We start from the raw sequence: 19,668 nt of genomic DNA, 5'->3' as shown, positions 1-19,668 counted from the left end.
CCATCAAAACATTTGTGTCCTCAACATATGACAAATCGTTAATTTTACGGAATGCTGGATGGGCCGCACAATCAAACATACCGACAGGTTACTTTAACTTTTGTGTACCACTCAATATGCTGTTGGGGTTTTGCGAAGATTACAAGCGTATAGTAGTCAACGCTCGACATGAACTCATTCTTATACGCGCTCGCAATGATAGCAACTGCATCATTGCAAATTCCGCGCTGGAGCCGGAGATCGAATTACTAAAGATACAGTGGCGAATGCCGCGCATTATACTGAATGATACGAATAAACTATCGATGTTGCGGATTTTGGAAAGCGGACAATACCTAAGCATGAGTTTTCGTTCGTGGGACCTGTATGAGTACCCATTATTGCAAAGTACAACAAAACATTCGTGGGCTGTTAAAACTGCAACTCAGCTGGAGAAGCCGCGATACGTCATTTTTGCGCTGCAGACTGGTCGGAAGAATAACATGTCTAAAGATGCCAGCAATTTCGATGAATGTAACTTGACCAATGTGAAACTGTATCTAAACTCTGACTTTTATCCATATGATGACTTGAATCTTGATTTTGATAAAAACAGATATGCTATTCTTTTTTATATGTATGCACGTTTTCGTAAAGCTTATTATGGATACGACTGTTACGAAACGCTTTGCAACAGGGAGAACTTTTCGTTGTATGGACCGTTTGTAGTCATCGATTGTTCGAGACAGAACGAATCAATCAAGAGCGCTACCATAGATGTGCGAATAGAATTTGATTGTAAAGAAAACGTGCCAGCAAATACTACCGCCTATTGTCTTATTTTACATGATCGTGTTGTCGAATACTGTCCCCTGTCCAACGTTGTGCGCAAGATTACATAAACTGTAACATCAGCAATGTTTGTAATATATATATATAACAGGCGGACACGCCGCATTGCAACATAGTTTCAAAGATATTTTCATGATGGTACCAACATTTGTCGACATACAAGGATTCGTTAGCGACACAGAGTTTGTTGTAAAGGAAGTGGCAGTGTTGAAAAAAGGAAGCACTCTAGCGCATTATATCTTCCAAAGTCCATATTCATGGTGTTTATTATCTGCGCCCGATAAATCACGAGCTACTTGGGTGACGAAGAATCATCACGGACTGTCGTGGGACGACGGTTTTATACCCTACAGCATGAGCAAAATGCTTATTACATCGGCAATAGTAGATGAGTCAAACCCAATCGTCTATGTTAAAGGGCTTCAAAAGCGTGATTGGTTAACCAACATGGTGGCTGAACATATTAATGCTGAGAACATCGATGCTGATTATGGTGATATTGAATGCTTAAAAAATCTTGATTGTGCAAACACATGGCGATGTGGTAACCATAAAAAGACATGCGCTATGCAAAATGTATTTAAATTATACAATTGGTGGTTAAAATATCAAAAATAAATGTACCTTTTTTGATTTGCAAAATGTATTTAAATTATACAATTGGTGGTTAAAATATTGGAAATAAATGTATCTTTTTGAATCAATTTATGTCATTTAAAAAATACATCTAATTTCCCCATCCTCCTCCTTCCTAGAAATTTTTATAAAATTATGAACTTTCAGAATATGTCTAAAAATCTTTTAATGTTTTTGCAAGCTTCTGAAAAACATGTACTTATTAGTTATGGTTGAAATATTGGATATAAATGTATCTTTTTATAAAATTATGAACTTTAGAATAAATCTAAAACCATTGATGTCGATTACGAAGATATCAAGTATTTGAAAAATCTCGATTGTGCTAATACATTGTAATCCAACAACCATGAAAAGACTTGTGTTTTACAAAAATGTTAAATTATACAGCGAGTGGTTGAAATATCAGAAATAATTTTTTTTTTTTTTTTTTTTTTTTTTTTTACTGTGAACTTTTCCTAATGTAAAATTAATAACAAATTGGGGTGAGGGAGATGTGTAGAGAAACCATGTATATATAAATTCTTTTATTACATACCATAATTACATACATAAAAAATATATATATAATGAAATGAATAAAAAATATAAAAATTACATGAAAATATAAATAAAAAATATATATATATTGAAAAATGAATAAGAAATATAAAAATTACATAAAAAATATAAATAAAAAATATATATATTGAAAAATGAATAAGAAATATAAAAATTATGTAAAAATATAAATAAAAATATATAATGAAAAAATGAATGAAAAAATATAAAAATTATTAATATAAATTGTCGCAAATTATTACTGCCTGCCTCGAGATTTTGTAGAGCGGGATTTTTTTAATTGCTGCAACGCACCCCATACAATGTAGTGGATCGGCAAGTTTATATATTTGTGTACCGCATTTACCACAATATAATATACTATAACGGCCATCAAACATCGACGACGTTACCAAAATATGTGTCGGCTCTTTGTCATACTCAATATTTTCATAGCTTGGCAGCGCGTCTAGGCATTCCTTGCAGATACGGTATGGCTCCCGCCTCCGCCTATAGCACTTGCCTCCCCATATGCAGTGTCTCTTATTAATAACATTGTATCTTACTGAAAGTAAGACGGCTTCCGCATATGGACGAGTCCCAGCTGCGCTACCTCTTGCTGTGTGGGGGGCGAGAATGTTCATATTAGAATATTATATTTTGTAATCGATTGTTAAAATATGATACAAACTAATGTGATAAAAATTATTTCTGTTTTACATACCTTCGACCCACTTGTCTGCAACCATTATTAAACAATTTTTTTATTTTTATGTAAAAAAATTTATGAAATCACTTTCGGCTATAAATGGTATGGACTGGTCGTACAACTCTTTATACAGGGTGTCCCGTAAATAGTGTAAGAGCCGGAAATGTGGGGTAGCTGAGACGATTCTGAACAACAATTTCCTTTGCAAAAATGTCGGATGGAGCTTCGTTTTTGAATTATTAACGAAAAACACTGACGAATCACGACGCGCGCCTGCCGCGCGCTCAGGGCCGTCCGAACTAAGAGAGCCACCGTGTCGGGTAGGTAGCAAGATGTGCATCGGAGATACGTCGAGGAACGAATACAAATAATTAAAAATACTACCACCGCAACTGTTACCTCTGCGGATTGGATAAATCAGCCAGCTAAATCGAATTTATTAATTATTTGTATTCGCTGTTTCCAAGAAAGAAGAAATAAAATGTGGGAAGATGCTCTCGGAATTTTTAGGAAATTAATTCTTCGCACCTGAGTGACGCTTCTCGCCAGAGTGTGTTAAAATTAAAATAAGAATTATTTTCAGAAAATTAAAATAAATACGGTAAGAACCATTTGTAATCGTTTGTTATTAAAAACTGTACAAGAAAAGCAAACTGGATTTGTGCATACCGAAACATTCCTCGAATGCAAAGGCTTTAATAGAGAAATAATTGAAATTCGACTTACCCATTTACTAGCAAGTTGCTCTGCTGCGCTGACAATAAGGCCCGGTTAGTGCACTCCTGTCGATCACGGAAAGGTCGAAGACCTCAATAAAAAACAGCTGATGGGACGGCCCGGTCACTGCACCCGCTTCTTACCCCGAAAATGTAAAAGTGAAAAGTGTTAGTGACCGTGCTGCGAAGTGTTTTCGGGGTAAGAAGCGAGTGCAGTGACCGGGCCGTCCCATCAGCTGATTTTTATTGGGGTCTTCGACCTTTCCATGATTGACAGGGGTGCACTAACCGGCCCTATTGCAACTTGCAAGTAAATGGGTAAGGCGAATTTCAATTAATTCTCTATTAACCCCTTGCATGCGAAGAATGTTTCGGTACGCACAAATCCAGCCTGCTTTTCCAGTACAGTTTTTAATAACAAACGATTACAAATGGTTCTTACCGTATTTATTTTAATTTTCTGAATATAATTCTCATTTTAATTTTAACACACTCTGGCGAGAAGCGTCATTCAGGTGCGAAGAATTAATTTCCTAAAAATTCCGAGAGCATCTTCCCACATTTTATTCCTTCTTCCTTGGAAACAGCGAATACAAATAATTAATAAATTCGATTTAGCTGGCTGATTTATCCAATCCGCAGAGGTAACAGTTGCGGTGGTAGTATTTTTAATTATTTGTATTCGTTCCTCGACGTATCTCCGATGCACATCTTGCTACCTACCCGACACGGTGGCTCTCTTAGTTCGGACGGCCCTGAGCGCGCGGCAGGCGCGCGTCGTGATTCGTCAGTGTTTTTCGTTAATAATTCAAAGACGAAGCTCCATCCGACATTTTTGCAAAGGAAATTGTTGTTCAGAATCGTCTCAGCTACCCCACATTTCCGGCTCTTACACTATTTACGGGACACCCTGTATAGTGCATTACTCGAGTGGGGGAGGACTTGGTCTTCTTAGGAATGGGAGTGGTACTCGCTCGTATCTGCCAACATTAGTAGAATTGTATGCCTTCAGCTTCTCCCACAACATTCTGCAAACTTTGCGTTCTTGGATCTTTTATGGTTTCTCCCCACAGCATTCTGCAAACTTTGCATTCTTGGATCTTTTATGGTGTTACAAACATATGTATATTGGTATGTCTAAAGCGGTATTTTATAATGCCCCCACGGCAGCGTCTTGGTTGAATATGGTACAATATATCGTTTGTCATCGTTTGGACTCAAAGCAATTTTTGTTTCTGATACCGTGTACACTTCATGCAACATGGATCTTATACACGATTGGTGACAAATCTTTTCAACCTCACCCATCAAACATTGCACATAATCATCAAATGTTATAGTTCGCGCTACAACATTACTCTTGACACCTTTCACCTTTTTCGTATCTTTCTTACCATCGACTTGTATGGCATACATTTTCGCTCTCAATCCAACAAATTCCGTCATAATCGCACCATTATTTTCATCTTTCATTAAACCTGGTACCTTCTTATTAGCAAGCGGAATACCATATCGATTATCTGTGGGATAATCGCTCGTGTCAAAGCGGGTAATATCGCGTATCATAAGTTCATAAATATCGTCACACTCGATGTGATAGATTAGACTGTCTGTATCGGTATACATAATTTTACATTTATTCCTATGTGTGGGTAACATGTAATCGTAATGGAATTCATACAAACAAATCTTAGATATATCTAGTATACACATGCCCACATAGATTGGTTTGTTAAATTTTACGAACAATTTATGCAGTTCGATCGCAACTAGGTTTTCCGAAAATATCCTGCGACTGTGGAAATTTGGTTTAGCGATTAGTGCCTCTGCACCGTATCTCCCTCCCCATTTCGTTACTAATTTGACATCTACATGATTGCGCACATTCTCCATGGTTTTACCAAACACTGCATTATTCATTAACTTATATAAATTTTTCTCAAAATCGTTTGTAGCAAGAGTTCTGAACTTTGTATTTAGTTCGATGTAATCGCGAAGCCATGGGGATTGGGAAAACTGTAATACGCGGTGAACTTCAGTTACGCGAAGGCCGTGACGAATACATTGCTGCAGATTGCGATAGTGTATTACGTAACGCTTCTTATCGTATAGAGTTGCGAGGAGCTTCTCCTGACGCTTGCCAGGCGGTTTATCATGTGTTGGGCAGAACGGTAGGTCAGTGTGTGAATCATGCAGATGTTGCGGATACTCCAGATCGACTTCCAAAATATACCCCGTCGATGAGTCTAACGCTACGGTCATTACATCTACATCTTTGTTGTTGACCCACTGAAAATTGGCACATGGTAATGGTTGACACATTGCCCAGCCGTACAAATTATTTACATCGAAATACATTAAATATGACGACGGTTGCGATGGATCGTGCGACTGCGTGTATTTGTTGTTGGCTCGTGCGCGTCTGTTGGAACATTGACTCAAACCACCACGTATACCACGTTCGATAAATAGGACCATGTCGATATCGGTAAGAAGTTCGAAATTGATACGTGTATGCTTCAGCATGGCATCCCATGTAAAACCAGGCAAAGTATAATAGTGCGCGGGGTCGAGTCCATAACTTGCGATGCAACTATTGCGAAAATTTTCAAAAATATCAGCCAACAGCAAGACATCCGTCTTCAGATACAAATCGCTATACTCGCCGAGCGTTTCAATGGAGAACCGCTTCCACACGTTGACAGCGTGTGCGTAGTCGTTTTCGGATACTGTATCGCCAGTTAAGGAACTGTAAAATGAATTGCGTGATGGTAAACATGATTGGTCCAACTTTTCAATACAGTCAATGTACTCGTATGGAAACACCCCTTTTCGCGTCAATAAATCAAAATCTTCCGCAGATAATTTTTGAAACTCGGACCGTGTAATTTCAAGTTTATCTTTACTAAGAAAAGATACCAATTTCTCGAGACTTGTATTTAAAAATTTAAATGAATCGATGAATTGCAATTTTATGCGCTTGCGCGAGTTTGATTCTTCATTCGCGTTTTCAACGTATTTTGTAAATGAAATGTACTTCTCTTTTGTTATCGGCAATACAGTGACATCACCCTCAAATGCTGTGGCTATCTCCTTGATAATAAAATATGAATCATAACCGGATAAATTGTGAAAGACTATAGGGATGGCAAATGCGTCTTTATAATTTAGATTGTGATTTGAATGTGCAGGACCTCTGTACTGACCGGTTAAGTGGCAATGATCGCGTACTCGCATATCATCTCGCGTAAACGGTGTTTCGCATATATGGCAGTGTGTTGCCGTATTAAAATTTCGTAATTGTTCAGCTGATAAATTTTCCATGGGTACATTGGTCGATAAGATGGACTTTACACGATGTGACAAATCTTGAAGTTGTCTCACAAACCATGATACGCAATCAGGATCGCGACGACATTGAAACGTAGATAACGAGTCGTCGTACGAGCACCGCACATAATATCCCACGCTAAATACTCGATGATGCTGGTACGTGTATCTTGACGCTTCTCGATCAGTATCCGTTTTCTCCAGGATGCATTCCAGATCGGCATACACGATAAACGGAACACGCTCTTTCCTGTTGTAGTTGCTGAAGCTGAGCCACTTACTGCAATCATCATTTGGCAATATGATTGCACAATCGTTCATCTTCTCACAATCCATGGTGTGAGCTTTCAGCTTCTCATTCGAACTAAAGTAGTGTAAGCATCTGCAATAAGAGGCATAATTTTTATCTAACATAAAATATTTAAAAGATTTATTATATACATACCTATCACAAAAGTATTTCCTGCCATTATGTTTACTCAATTGTGTGCATACGAGGCGAGATAAGTTCTTAATCCATGTGAAATGTCCCACGTCGTTTGCTCCTTCTAAATACAACAAATTTACATGTCTTTCCATCTTCTTATCGGTGACTCGTATTGGTAACACCTTCTTATTCTCAATGGTATAGACATTGATGGAGATGTTGTTGATATGTTCAAACTTTTTAATTTGGTTCAATGTCATTGGAAATTCAATATCCTGGATATTCAACACTGTTGTATAATGAGGATATGACGATGCGAGAGATACGTGACTTTCGGCTGGATACAGAGCGGCCACCACCGACCACGCAAAACATGCATTGTCCGTCGAGCATACATTGATTACTGCTTTCTTTAGTCGTACCTCTCGCGGTAATTGTATGGCACATCCTGCATGCATTGGCATATATTTATTTACATTAACAATTAAATTCAGTATCCGCGACAGCGCCCACCCACTATCGCGTTCCTGAAATTCGTCTAAGGATGCTAGAATGGGTTCGATGACACGTAAATCATACCATTCGCGTAGGTCAGACAAGCGAAAAAGTTCACAATTTTTCGTGTTAACACTTTTGTTTGCACATTTGTTACCAGCAACAAATTCACCATTAAGTATAGTATTTATTTTTACACTATCATGTTTCAGCACAATGTTTCGCACATGATCGACTACAATATCCCTCGCATCTTCGAGAAAATTGCGAGGTTCTATGTGGTTAGAATTTATCACTGCACCGGTCAATATACGGTTAACGAAAGCTGTATCAATTTCACGCCATCTGAGTCTTGCACTATGTCCAGCACCCGCATGTACAAATCGATTGCGTGTCGAATCTTTTAGACTTTCTAATCTAGCGATACGAGCAATCAATGATTGTTTTTCACCGATTGAGAGTCGCAGTCTCTTGATTCGGCTTTGTTCCTCCAACGAATCGAGATAATCGCCAAATCGATGTTCCCATAAATTGTATTCTTCCATCGACCTTAATTGAGCGGCTTGCTCGTACAGCTCCTGCTCTTGATGATCCATACTGTCGTCTTTTGTGTTAATGTGTATAGTGATGCATACGATATATTACAAAAAATCACTGTTCTCGATGATACTTTCGGTGATGCTCGCGATATATTACAGAAATCTGTGTCCGCGAATGCGCTGTTATAGGTTTTGCAGAGGTTGTGTTTTTTGCGCGTGTTCATCCACAAATGTATTGTATACGTTTTTTGCACATGTTCAGTGTAATCTAAAACACCTTGCAAAAAAGTTGCGCTTTTCGCAGAAGAACATGTAACATAAAATAGTAAGAAGGGGGAACAACGTGTACGTAAAAATGGTTGGGGTTCAATAACTCGCACAATTCATGGATCGAACACGAGTTGCAACGCGTTGCAAATTCCGACGTGTATCTAGTTGAAAAAGTATTGCGTAAGAAGGGGAACAACGTGTACGTAAAATGGTTGGGGCTCAATAACTCGCACAATTCGTGGATCCACAAAAGTAATGTTTTGTAACATAATTATTCATTGCTTTAATAAATATATCATATTTTTAAATCATCAAAACATGGTATCTAATTTCTTTCCCATGGTAAGGGTCTCCATATATATATGTTACAGAATTCTTTGCCTGTGAATGCAATGTATACGTTTTGCAGAAGTTGCGTTTTTGCACGTGTTCAGTGTAATCTAAAACGTCTTGCAAAAAAAACGTTGCGCTCTTCGCAGAAGAAGAACATGCGACATAAAATAAGAATATGAATAGCGTGTACGTAAAATGATTAGGACCCCAATAGCTCGCACAATTCGTGTGTAATGTTATACGCTTTGCAGAAGTGCATGTTTCGACATGTTCAAGGTAATCTAAAAAACAATTTTTGCAAAAAGTTGCACTTTTCACAGAAGAAGAACACGTGATATAAAAAATTCCTCCTTCCCCACAAATGATCTATGTCGCGAAGAATATTATTTGTTTGCATCATCCTGCGAATGTAATGTTATACGCTTTGCAGAAGTTGCATGTTTAGACGTGTTCAAGATAATCTAAAAGACATTTTTGCAAAAGTTGCACTTTTCGCAGAAGAAGAACGTATGATATAAAAAATTCGTCCCCCCACTACGCGCCACCCGCTTCCCTGATATATATGATGCAACGTTGCATTTAAGTGCTGCACAATATTCACACTCGTTTGATAGTATCGTCGTGAAACATTATCTATTGAATTCTACGTTCAAATTTTTTCTGAAAAAATGAATTATTGCATTCCTTGCGATACAGCATGCACAAGTAATGAGTAAGTATTATTATCACCATTTTTTCTTATCCATTTTTTCTTATTGTTATTACTTATTGTCATTACTTACCTTTTATTCTTTATTTACTTTTCTACATGTAACAGTAGCAAGAAACAGCATTCAACGCCTCATATACTGGGAAGGAGGTTTGCCCTCACATCCACAGCATACAAGTATTTGGATATTGCAATCGGTGTAGGACCTGTATCCACCGTGGAAATTATACTTGGCGATACTCGAGGAAATAAATTGTTGCTGTCTTACTCAATATGGATGGTGTTTATTCGGAAACGCGAGGACATCAAACAACATGTGCTATCAGCTCCTTCTCCAACATCGTTATCAATTTGTGATTTGGTGCTTACGGTTGTTGCAATGCGTGATATGAACATTGTACAAGTGAAATTGCATGATGCTTGCATGTATATGAAACCGACAACTCTATTGTTTTTATTCGAACTGGAACAGTGCATCGAGCATGCATATTCGTGGCTATGCCAAAATGCGCACTATGTTGGTGAGAAATACCAAGAATTTACAAATATTTTAAAACGCAATAGTATTATGCGTAAACGTGATGCAGACAAAATCCTTCGTGAATAATACGATAAAAATTCGCCTGTAGATTGCGAGCTGTTGGCATATGCGCTGGATAACATTTTATATGATGCCATTAATAATTAAAAGTAAAAACTGTATTTAATTTTTGTGGAATAAAATTTCGAAATAGTCAAAAGACGTCTAATTTCTTTCCCCACCTCCTCTTTATCGACCTCTGATAATTACCTTTGATAATTACCACTTCTTTTTACCAGACGCATCTCTTTTATCCCCCCTTCCCTTTTTATCGATACCAGGCAATTACCCTCTTTCATTTTCTAACCTCTGCTAATTACCAGCCCTTAATGTCAATTATCGATCGTTGATACTAATTACCGACCATAAATACTAATTACCAACCATAGATACTAATTACCGAACGTAGATACCAATTATCGACTGTCGGTAATAGTTACCGACCTCCCACTCCGACTGCGTCCCCCCCCCACGGACCCACCACCGGCCCCCCACTCCGGCGCACAGGCCCCCTCCCCCACCCTCCCTCAACCCCAATCTCCCCACTCCCCGCACCACCCTCGGAGCCCCCTGTCCAGAACTCCCCTTTCTCACCTACTGTTAGGTTTGGGACTTGCCCTCATCAGGCTCATAATTTCGCATATTTCGCACACTTGTTGGACAGATCCTGGGTTTTTTCTGGTTTGGATCAGGTAGTAATGTGGTCCCACAATGGAACAGTCGATTAAACCCGGTTTCGATCAATATTTTAGAGGATAACGCATGTTAGGTCTAGGTTAGGTTTGGGACTTGCCCTCATCAGGCTCATACTTTCGCATATTTCGCACACTTGTTGGCCAGATCCTGTGTTTTTTCTGGTTTGGATCAGGCAGTAATGTGGTACCACACTCGAACAGTCGATTAAACCCGGTTTCGATCAATATTTTAGAGGATAACGCATGCTAGGTCTGGGTTAGGTCTGGGATTTGCCCTCATTTGGCTTATACTTTCGCATTTTTAACTAACGTGTTGGCCAGATCGTGGATTTTTTCTGGTTTGGAACACGTAGTAATGCGGCACCACACTGAAACAGTCAATTAAACCTATTTCCGATCAATATTTTAGAGGATAACGCATGTTAGGTCTGGGTTAGTTCTGGGACTTGCCCTCATCAGGCTCACACTTTCGCATTCTTCACGTACTTGTTGAACAGATCCTGGGTTTTTTCTGGTTTGGATCACGTAGTAATGTGGTACCACACTAAAACAGTCGATGAATCCTGGTCTCGATCAATATTTTAGAGGATAACGCATGCTAGGTTTGGGTTAGGTCTGGGATTTACCCTCATTTCGCTCATACTTTCGCAATCATCACATACTTTTTGAGCAGATCCTGGGTTTTTTCTGGTTTGGATCACGTAGCAATGTGGTACCACACTAAAACAGTCGATTAAACCTGGATTCGATCAACATTATAGAGGAAAACGCATGTAAGGTCTAGGTTAGGCATGGGATTTGCTCCCATCAGGCTCATACTTTCGCATAATTCGCATACTTGTTGGCCAGATCCTGGGCTTTTTCTGGTTTGGATCGGGTAGTAATGAGGTACCACACTGAAAGAGTCGATTAAACCTGGTTTCGATGAATATTTTAGAGGATAACGCATGATAGGTCTGGGTTAGGTCTGGGATTTGCGATCATTTGGATTCAAGATCAGACTTTCGCATTTTTAACAAATATGTTGAACAGATCCTGGGTTTTTTCTGGTTTGGATCAGGTAGTAATATGGTACCACACTAAAACAGTCGACTATACCTGGCTTCGATCAATACTTTAGAGCATAACGCATGTTAGGTCTGGGTTAGGTCTGGTATTAGCCCTCATCAGGCTCATACTTTCGCATTCTTCACACACTTGTTGGCCAGATCCTGGGTTTTTTCTGGTTTGGATCAGGTAGTAATATGGTACCACACTGGAACAGTCCATTAAACCCGGTTTCGATCAATATTTTACAGGATGACGCATGTTAGGTCTAGGTTAGGTCTAGGATTTGCTCTCAACAGGCTCATGCAATCGCATATTTCGCACACTTTTTGGCCAGATCCTGGGTTTTTTTCTGGTTTGGATCAGGCAGTAATGTGGTACCACACTGGAACAGTCGATTAAACGCGGTTGCGATCAATATTTTAGAGGATAGCGCATGTTAGGTCTAGGTTAGGTCTGGGATTTGCCCTGATCAGGCTCATGCAATCGCATATTTCGCATTCATGTTGGCCAGATCCTGGTCCTTTTCTGGATTGCATCACGTAATAAAATGGTACCACACAGAAACAGTCAATTAAGCCTGGCAACGATCAATATTTTAGAGGATAACGCATGCTAGGTCTGGGTTAGGTCTGCGATTTGCCCTCATCAGACTCATACTCTCGCGTTCTTCACATTCTTGTTGAACAGATCCTCGGTTTTTTCTGGTTTGGATCACGTAGTAATGTGGTACCACACTGAAACTGTTGATTAAGCCTGGTCTTGATGAATATCTTAGAGGATAACGCATGTTGGGTCTGGGTTAGGTCTAGCATTTGCCCTCATCGGGCTCATACTTTCGCATTCTTCACATACTTGTTGAACAGATCCTGGATTTTTTCTGGTTTGAATCAGGTCGTAATGTGGTCCCACACTGGAACAGTCGAATAAACGCGGCTTCGATCAATATTTTTGGGGATAACGCATGCTAGGTCTGGGATTTGCCCTCGTCAGACTCATATTTTCGCACTCTTCACATACTTGTTGAACAGATCCTGGACCTTTTCCGTGTTGTATTACGTAGTGATGTGGTGCCACACTGAAAGTGTCGATTAAGCCTGGTCTCGATCAATATTTTGGAGGATAACGCATGTTAGGTCTGGGTTAGGTTTACGACTTGCCCTAATCAGGCTCATACTTTCGCATATTTCGCACACTTGTTGACCAGATCATGGGTTTTTTCTGGTTTGGATCACGTAGTAATATGGTACCACACTGAAACAGTCAATTAAACCTAGTTTCGATCAATATTTTAGAGGATAACACCGGTTTGGTCTGGGTTAGGCCTGGGTTATGCCCTCATCAGGCTCATACTTTCGCATTGCTCGCATATTTGTTAGCCAGATCCTGGGCTTTGTATGGTTTGGAGCACGTAGTTATTTGGTACCACACTGAAACAGTCGATTAAGCCTGGTGCCGATCAATATTTTAGAGGATAACGGATGTTAGGTCTGGGTTAGGTCTGGGATATGCTCTCATCAGAATCATACTTTCGCATATTTCGCACACTTGTTGGCCAGATCCTGGGTTTTTTCTGAGTTTGGATCACGTAGTAATGTGGTACCACACTGGAACAGTCGATTAAACCCGGTTTCGATCAATATTTTAGAGGATAACGCATGCTATGTCTGGGTTAGGTCTGGGATTTGCCCTCATTTGGCTCATACTTTCGCATTCTTCACATAGTTGTTGAACAGATCCTGGTCTTCTCCTGGTTTGCATCACGTAGTATTGTGGTACCGCACAGAAACTGACAATTAAACCAGGCCACGAGCAATATTTTAGAGGATAACGCATGCTAGGTCTGGGTTAGGTCCGGGATTTGCCCTCATCAGACTCATACTTTCGCATTCTTCGCATACTTTTTGAGCAGATCCTGGGTTTCTTCTGGTGTGTCTCACGTAGTAATGTGGTACCACACTGAAACAGTCGATTAAACCTGGTGCCGATCAATATTTTAGAGGATAACGGATGTTAGGTCTGGGTTAGGTCTGGGATATGCTCTCATCAGAATCATACTTTCGCATATTTCGCACACTTGTTGGCCAGATCCTGGGTTTTTTCTGAGTTTGGATCACGTAGTAATGTGGTACCACACTGGAACAGTCGATTAAACCCGGTTTCGATCAATATTTTAGAGGATAACGCATGCTATGTCTGGGTTAGGTCTGGGATTTGCCCTCATTTGGCTCATACAATCGCATATTTCACATTCTTGTTGGCCAGATCCTGGTCTTCTTCTGGTTTGAATCACGTAATATTGTGGTACCACACAGAAACAGACAATTAAACAAGGCCACGATCAATATTTTAGAGGATAACGCATGCTAGGTCTGGGTTAGGTCCGGGATTTGCCCTCATCAGACTCATACCTTCGCATTCTTCACATAGTTGTTGAACAGATCGTGGGTTTTTTCTGGTTTGGGTCAGGTAGTAATGTGGTACCACACTGAAACAGTCGATTAAGCCTGGTCTCCATCAATATTTTAGAGGATAACGCATGTTAGGTCTGGGTTAAGTCTGGTATTTGCCATTATCAGGTTCATACTTTCGCAATTCTCGCATACTTGTTGGCCAGATCTTGGGCTTTGTATAGTTTGGATCACATAGTAATGTGGTACCACACTGAAACAGTCGATTAAGCCTGGCCACGATCAATGTTTTAGAGGATAGCGCATGTTATGTCTAGGCTTGGTCTGGTATTTGCCACAATCAGGCTCATACTTTCGCATTTCTCGCATTCTTGTTGGCCAGATCCTGGTCCTTTTCTGGATTGTATCACGTAGTAATGTGGTGCCACAGTGAAAGAGTCGATTAGACCTGGTTTCGATCAATATTTTAGAGGATAACGCATGTTAGGTCTGGGTTAAGTCTGGTATTTGCCATTATCAGGCACATTCTTTCGCATTTATCGCATACTTGTTGGCCAGATCCTGGGCTTTGTATGGTTTGGATCACATAGTAATGTGGTACCGCACTGAAACAGTCGATTAAACCTGCTTTCGACCAATATTTTAAAGGATAACGCATCTTAAATCTAGGTTAGGACTGGAATATGCTCTCATCAGGCTCATACTTTCGTATATTTCGCACACTTGTTGGCCAGATCCTGGTCCTTTTCTGGATTGTATCACGTAGTAATGTGGTGCCACAGTGAGAGTGTCGATTAAACATGGTTTCGATCAATATCTTAGAGGATAACGCATGTTAGGTCTAGGTTAGGTCTGGGATTTGCCCTCATCAGACTCATACTTTCGCATTCTTCACGTAGTTGTTGAACAGATCCTGGTCTTCTCCTGGTTTGCATCACGTAGTAATGTGGTACCACGCAGAAACAGTCAATTAATCCTGGATACGATCAATACTTTTGAGGATAGCACCGGTTTGGTCTAGGTTAGGTCTGGGATTTGCCCTCACCAGGCTCATACAATCGCATATTTCGCATTCTTGGTGGCCAGATCCTGGCCTTCTTCTGGTTTGAATCACGTAGTATTGTAGTACCACACAGAAACAGGCAATTAAACCTGGCCACGATCAATATTTTAGAGCATAACGCATGCTAGGTCTGGGCTAGGTCTGGGATTTGCCACCATCAGGCTCATACTTTCGCATTTCTCGCACTCTTGTTGGCCAGATCCTGGTCCTTTTCTGGAATGTATCACCTAGTAATGTGGTACCACACTGAAAGAGTCGATTAAACCTGGTATCGATCAATATTTTAGAGGATAACGCATTCTAGGTCTGGGTTAGGTCTGGGATTTGCCGTCATCAGGCTCTTGCAATCGCATATTTCGCATTCTTGTTGGCCAGATCCTGGTCCTCTTCTGGATTGTACAACGTAGTAATGTGGTACCACACTGAAAGTGTCGATTAAACCTGGTTTCGATCAATATTTTAGAGGATAACGCATGTTAGGTGTAGGTTAGGTCTAGGATTTGCCCTCATCAGGCTCATACAATCGCATATTTCGCATTCTTGGTGGCCAGATCCTGGCCTTTTTCTGGTTTGAATCACGTAGTATTGTAGTACCACACAGAAACAGGCAATTAAACCTGGCCACGATCAATATTTTAGAGCATAACGCATGCTAGGTCTGGGTTAGGTCTGGGATTTGCCTTCATCAGACTCATACTTTCACATTCTTCACATAGTTGTTGAACAGATCCTGGTCTTCTCCTGGTTTGAATCTCGTAGTAATGTGGTACCACACAGACACAGTCAATTAAACCTGGCCACGATCAATATTTTAGAGGGTAACGCATGCTAGGTCTGGGTTAGGTCTGGGATTTGCCCTCATCAGACTCATACTTTCGCATTCGTCACGTACTTGTTTTACTGACACTGGGTTTTTTCTGGTTTGTCTCACGTAGTAGTGTGGTACCACACTGATACAGTCAGGCTCATGCAATCGCATATTTCGCATACTTGTTGGCCAGATCCTTGTCTTCTTCATGTTTGAATCATGTAGTATTGTGGAACCACACGGAAACAGTCAATTAAACCTGGCCACGATCAATATTTTAGAGGATAACGCATGCTAGGTCCGGGTTAGGTGTGCGATTTGCCCTCATCAGACTCATACTTTCGCATTCGTCACGTACTTGTTTTACTGACACTGGGTTTTTTCTGGTTTGTCTCACGTAGTAGTGTGGTACCACACTGATACAGTCAGGCTCATGCAATCGCATATTTCGCATACTTGTTGGCCAGATCCTGGTCCTTTTCTGGATTGTATCACCTAGTAATGTGGTGTCACACTGAAACAGACAATAAAACCTGGCCACGATCAATATTTTAGAGGATAACGCATGTTAGGTCTAGGTTAGGTCTGGGATTTGCCCTCATCAGACTCATACAATCGCATATTTCGCATCCTTGTTGGCCAGATCCTTGTCTTCTTCATGTTTGAATCATGTAGTATTGTGGAACCACACGGAAACAGTCAATTAAACCTGGCCACGATCAATATTTTAGAGGATAACGCATGCTAGGTCCGGGTTAGGTGTGCGATTTGCCCTCATCAGACTCATACTTTCGCATTCGTCACGTACTTGTTTTACTGACACTGGGTTTTTTCTGGTTTGTCTCACGTAGTAGTGTGGTACCACACTGATACAGTCAGGCTCATGCAATCGCATATTTCGCATACTTGTTGGCCAGGTCCTGGTCCTTTTCTGGATTGTATCACCTAGTAATGTGGTGCCACACTGAAACAGACAATAAAACCTGGCCACGATCAATATTTTAGAGGATAACGCATGTTAGGTCTAGGTTAGGTCTGGGATTTGCCCTCATCAGGCTCATGCAATCGCATATTCCACATCCTTGATGACCAGATCCTGGTCTTCTGGTTTGAATCACGAAATATTGTGGTACCACACAGAAACAGACAATTAAACCAGGCCGCGATCAATATTTTAGAGGATAACGCATGCTAGGTCTGGGTTACGTCTGGGATTTGCCCTATTCAGACTCATACTTTCGCATTCATCACGTAGTTGTTGAACAGATCCTGGGCTTTGTATGGTTTGGATCACGTAGTAATGTGGTACAACACTGAAACAGTCGATTAAGCCTGGCCACGATCAATATTTTAGAGGATAACGCATGCTAGGTCTGGGTTAGGTCTGGGATTTGCCCTCATCAGGCTCATGCAATCGCATATTTCGCATTCTTGTTGGCCAGATCTTGGTCCTTTTCTGGATAGTATCACGTAGTAATGTGGTACCACACTGAAACAGTCGATTAAACCCGGTTTCGGCCAATATTTTAGAGGACATCGAATGCTTGGTCTGGGTTAGGTCTGGGATTTGCCCTCATCAGGCTCATACTGTCGCATTCTTCACAAACATGTTGAACAGATCCTGGATTTTTTCTGGTTTGGATCAGGTAGTAATATGGTACCACACTGGAACAGTCGATTAAACGCGGTTTCGATCAATATTTTAGAGGATAACGAATGCTTAGTCTGGGTTAGGTCTGGGATTTGCCCTCATTTGGCTCGTACTTTCGCATTCTTCACATACTTTTTGAGCAGATCCTGGGTTTTTTCTGGTTTGTATCACCTAGTAATGTGGTACCGCACTGAAAGAGTCGAGTAAACCTGGTCTCGATCAATATTTTAGAGGATAACGCATGCTAGGTCTGGGTTAGGTCTGGGATTTGCCCTATTCAGACTCATACCTTCGCATTCTTCACGTAGTTGTTGAACAGATCCTGGGTGTTTTCTGGTTTGGGTCAGGTCGTAATGTGGTACCACACTGAAACAGTCGATTAAGCCTGGTCTCGATCAATATTTTAGAGGATAACGCATGTTAGGTCTGCGTTAAGTCTGGTATTTGCCATTATTGGGCTCATACTTTCGCATTTCTCGCATACTTGTTGGCCAGATCCTGGGCTTTGTATGGTTTGGATCAGGTAGTAATGTGGTACCACACAGAAACAGCCAATTGAAGCTGGCCACGATCAATATTTTAGAGGATAACGCATGCTAGGTCTGGGTTAGGTCTGGGATTTGCCCTCATCAGGCTCATGCAATCGCATATTTCGCATTCTTCTTGGCCAGATCCTGGTCCTTTTCTGGATTGTATCACGTATTAATGTGGTACCACACTAGAACAGTCGACTAAACCCGGTTTCGATCAATATTTTAGAGGATAGCGAATGCTTAGTGTGGGTTAGGTCTGGGATTTGCTCCCATCAGGCTCATACTGTCGTATATTTCGCACACTTGTTGACCAGATCGTGGGTTTTTTCTGGTTTGGATCACGTAGTAATGTGGTGCCACACTGAAACAGTCAATAAAACCTGGCCACGATCAATATTTTAGAGGATAACGCATGTTTGGTCTGGGCTAGGTCTGGGATTTGCCCACATCAGGCTCATACTTTCGCATTCTTCACATACTTGTTGAACAGATGCTGGGTTTTTTCTGGTTTGGATCACGTAATAATGTGGTACCACACTGAAACAGTCGATTGAGCCTGGTTTCGATCAATATTTTAGAGGATAACGCATGTTAGGTCTACGTTAGGTCTGGGATTTGCCGTCATCAGGCTCATGCAATCGCATATTTCACATACTTGTTGGCCATATTCTGGTCTTTTTCTGGTTTGAATCACGTAATATTGTGGTACCACACAGAAACAGACAATTAAACCAGGCCACGATCAATATTTTAGAGGATAACGCATGTTAGGTCTAGGTGAGGTCTGGTATTTGCCACCATCAGGCTCATACTTTCGCATTTCTCGCATTCTTGTTGGCCAGATCCTGGTCCTCTTCTGGATTGTATCACGTAGTAATGTGGTACCACACTGAAACAGTCGATGAAGCCCGGTCTCGATCAATATTTACGAGGATAACGCATGTTAGGTCTGGGTTTAGTCTGGTATTTGCCACCATCAGGCTCATACAATCGCATATTTCGCATTCTTGGTGGCCAGATCCTGGTCTTCTTCTGGTTTGAATCACGTAGTATTGTGGTACCACACAGAAACAGCCAATAAAATCTGGCCACGCATGCTAGGTCTAGGTTAGGTCTGGAATATGCTCTCATCAGGCTCATACAATCGCATATTTCGCATTCTTGGTGGCCAGATCCTGGTCTTCTTCTGGTTTGAATCACGTAGTATTTTGGTACCACAAAGAAACAGCCAATTAAAGCTGGCCACGATCAATAATTTAGAGGATAACGCATGCTAGGTCTGGGTTAGGTCTAGGACTTGCCCTCATCAGACTCATACTTTCGCATTCTTCACATAGTTGTCGAA

General features: G+C 40.7%; 1 protein-coding gene across 1 annotated transcript; it reads right to left on the bottom strand.

The window, feature by feature from the left end:
- Window positions 1-4,421: 4,421 nt before the first annotated feature.
- Window positions 4,422-8,280, bottom strand: LOC143350220 (uncharacterized). The gene is made up of 2 exons (XM_076782171.1): window positions 7,208-8,280; window positions 4,422-4,509 (listed from the first exon to the last, which is right to left on the bottom strand). The coding sequence occupies exons 1-2, from the start codon at window positions 8,278-8,280 to the stop codon at window positions 4,422-4,424; spliced, it is 1,161 nt and encodes a 386-aa protein (XP_076638286.1).
- Window positions 8,281-19,668: the final 11,388 nt, after the last annotated feature.

This window comes from Colletes latitarsis, chromosome 14 (genome assembly GCF_051014445.1).
Source record: "Colletes latitarsis isolate SP2378_abdomen chromosome 14, iyColLati1, whole genome shotgun sequence".
NCBI lineage: Eukaryota > Metazoa > Arthropoda > Insecta > Hymenoptera > Colletidae > Colletes > Colletes latitarsis.
Note: the sequence above shows the minus strand (reverse complement) of the source record. Positions and strands in the feature narration are given on the sequence as shown.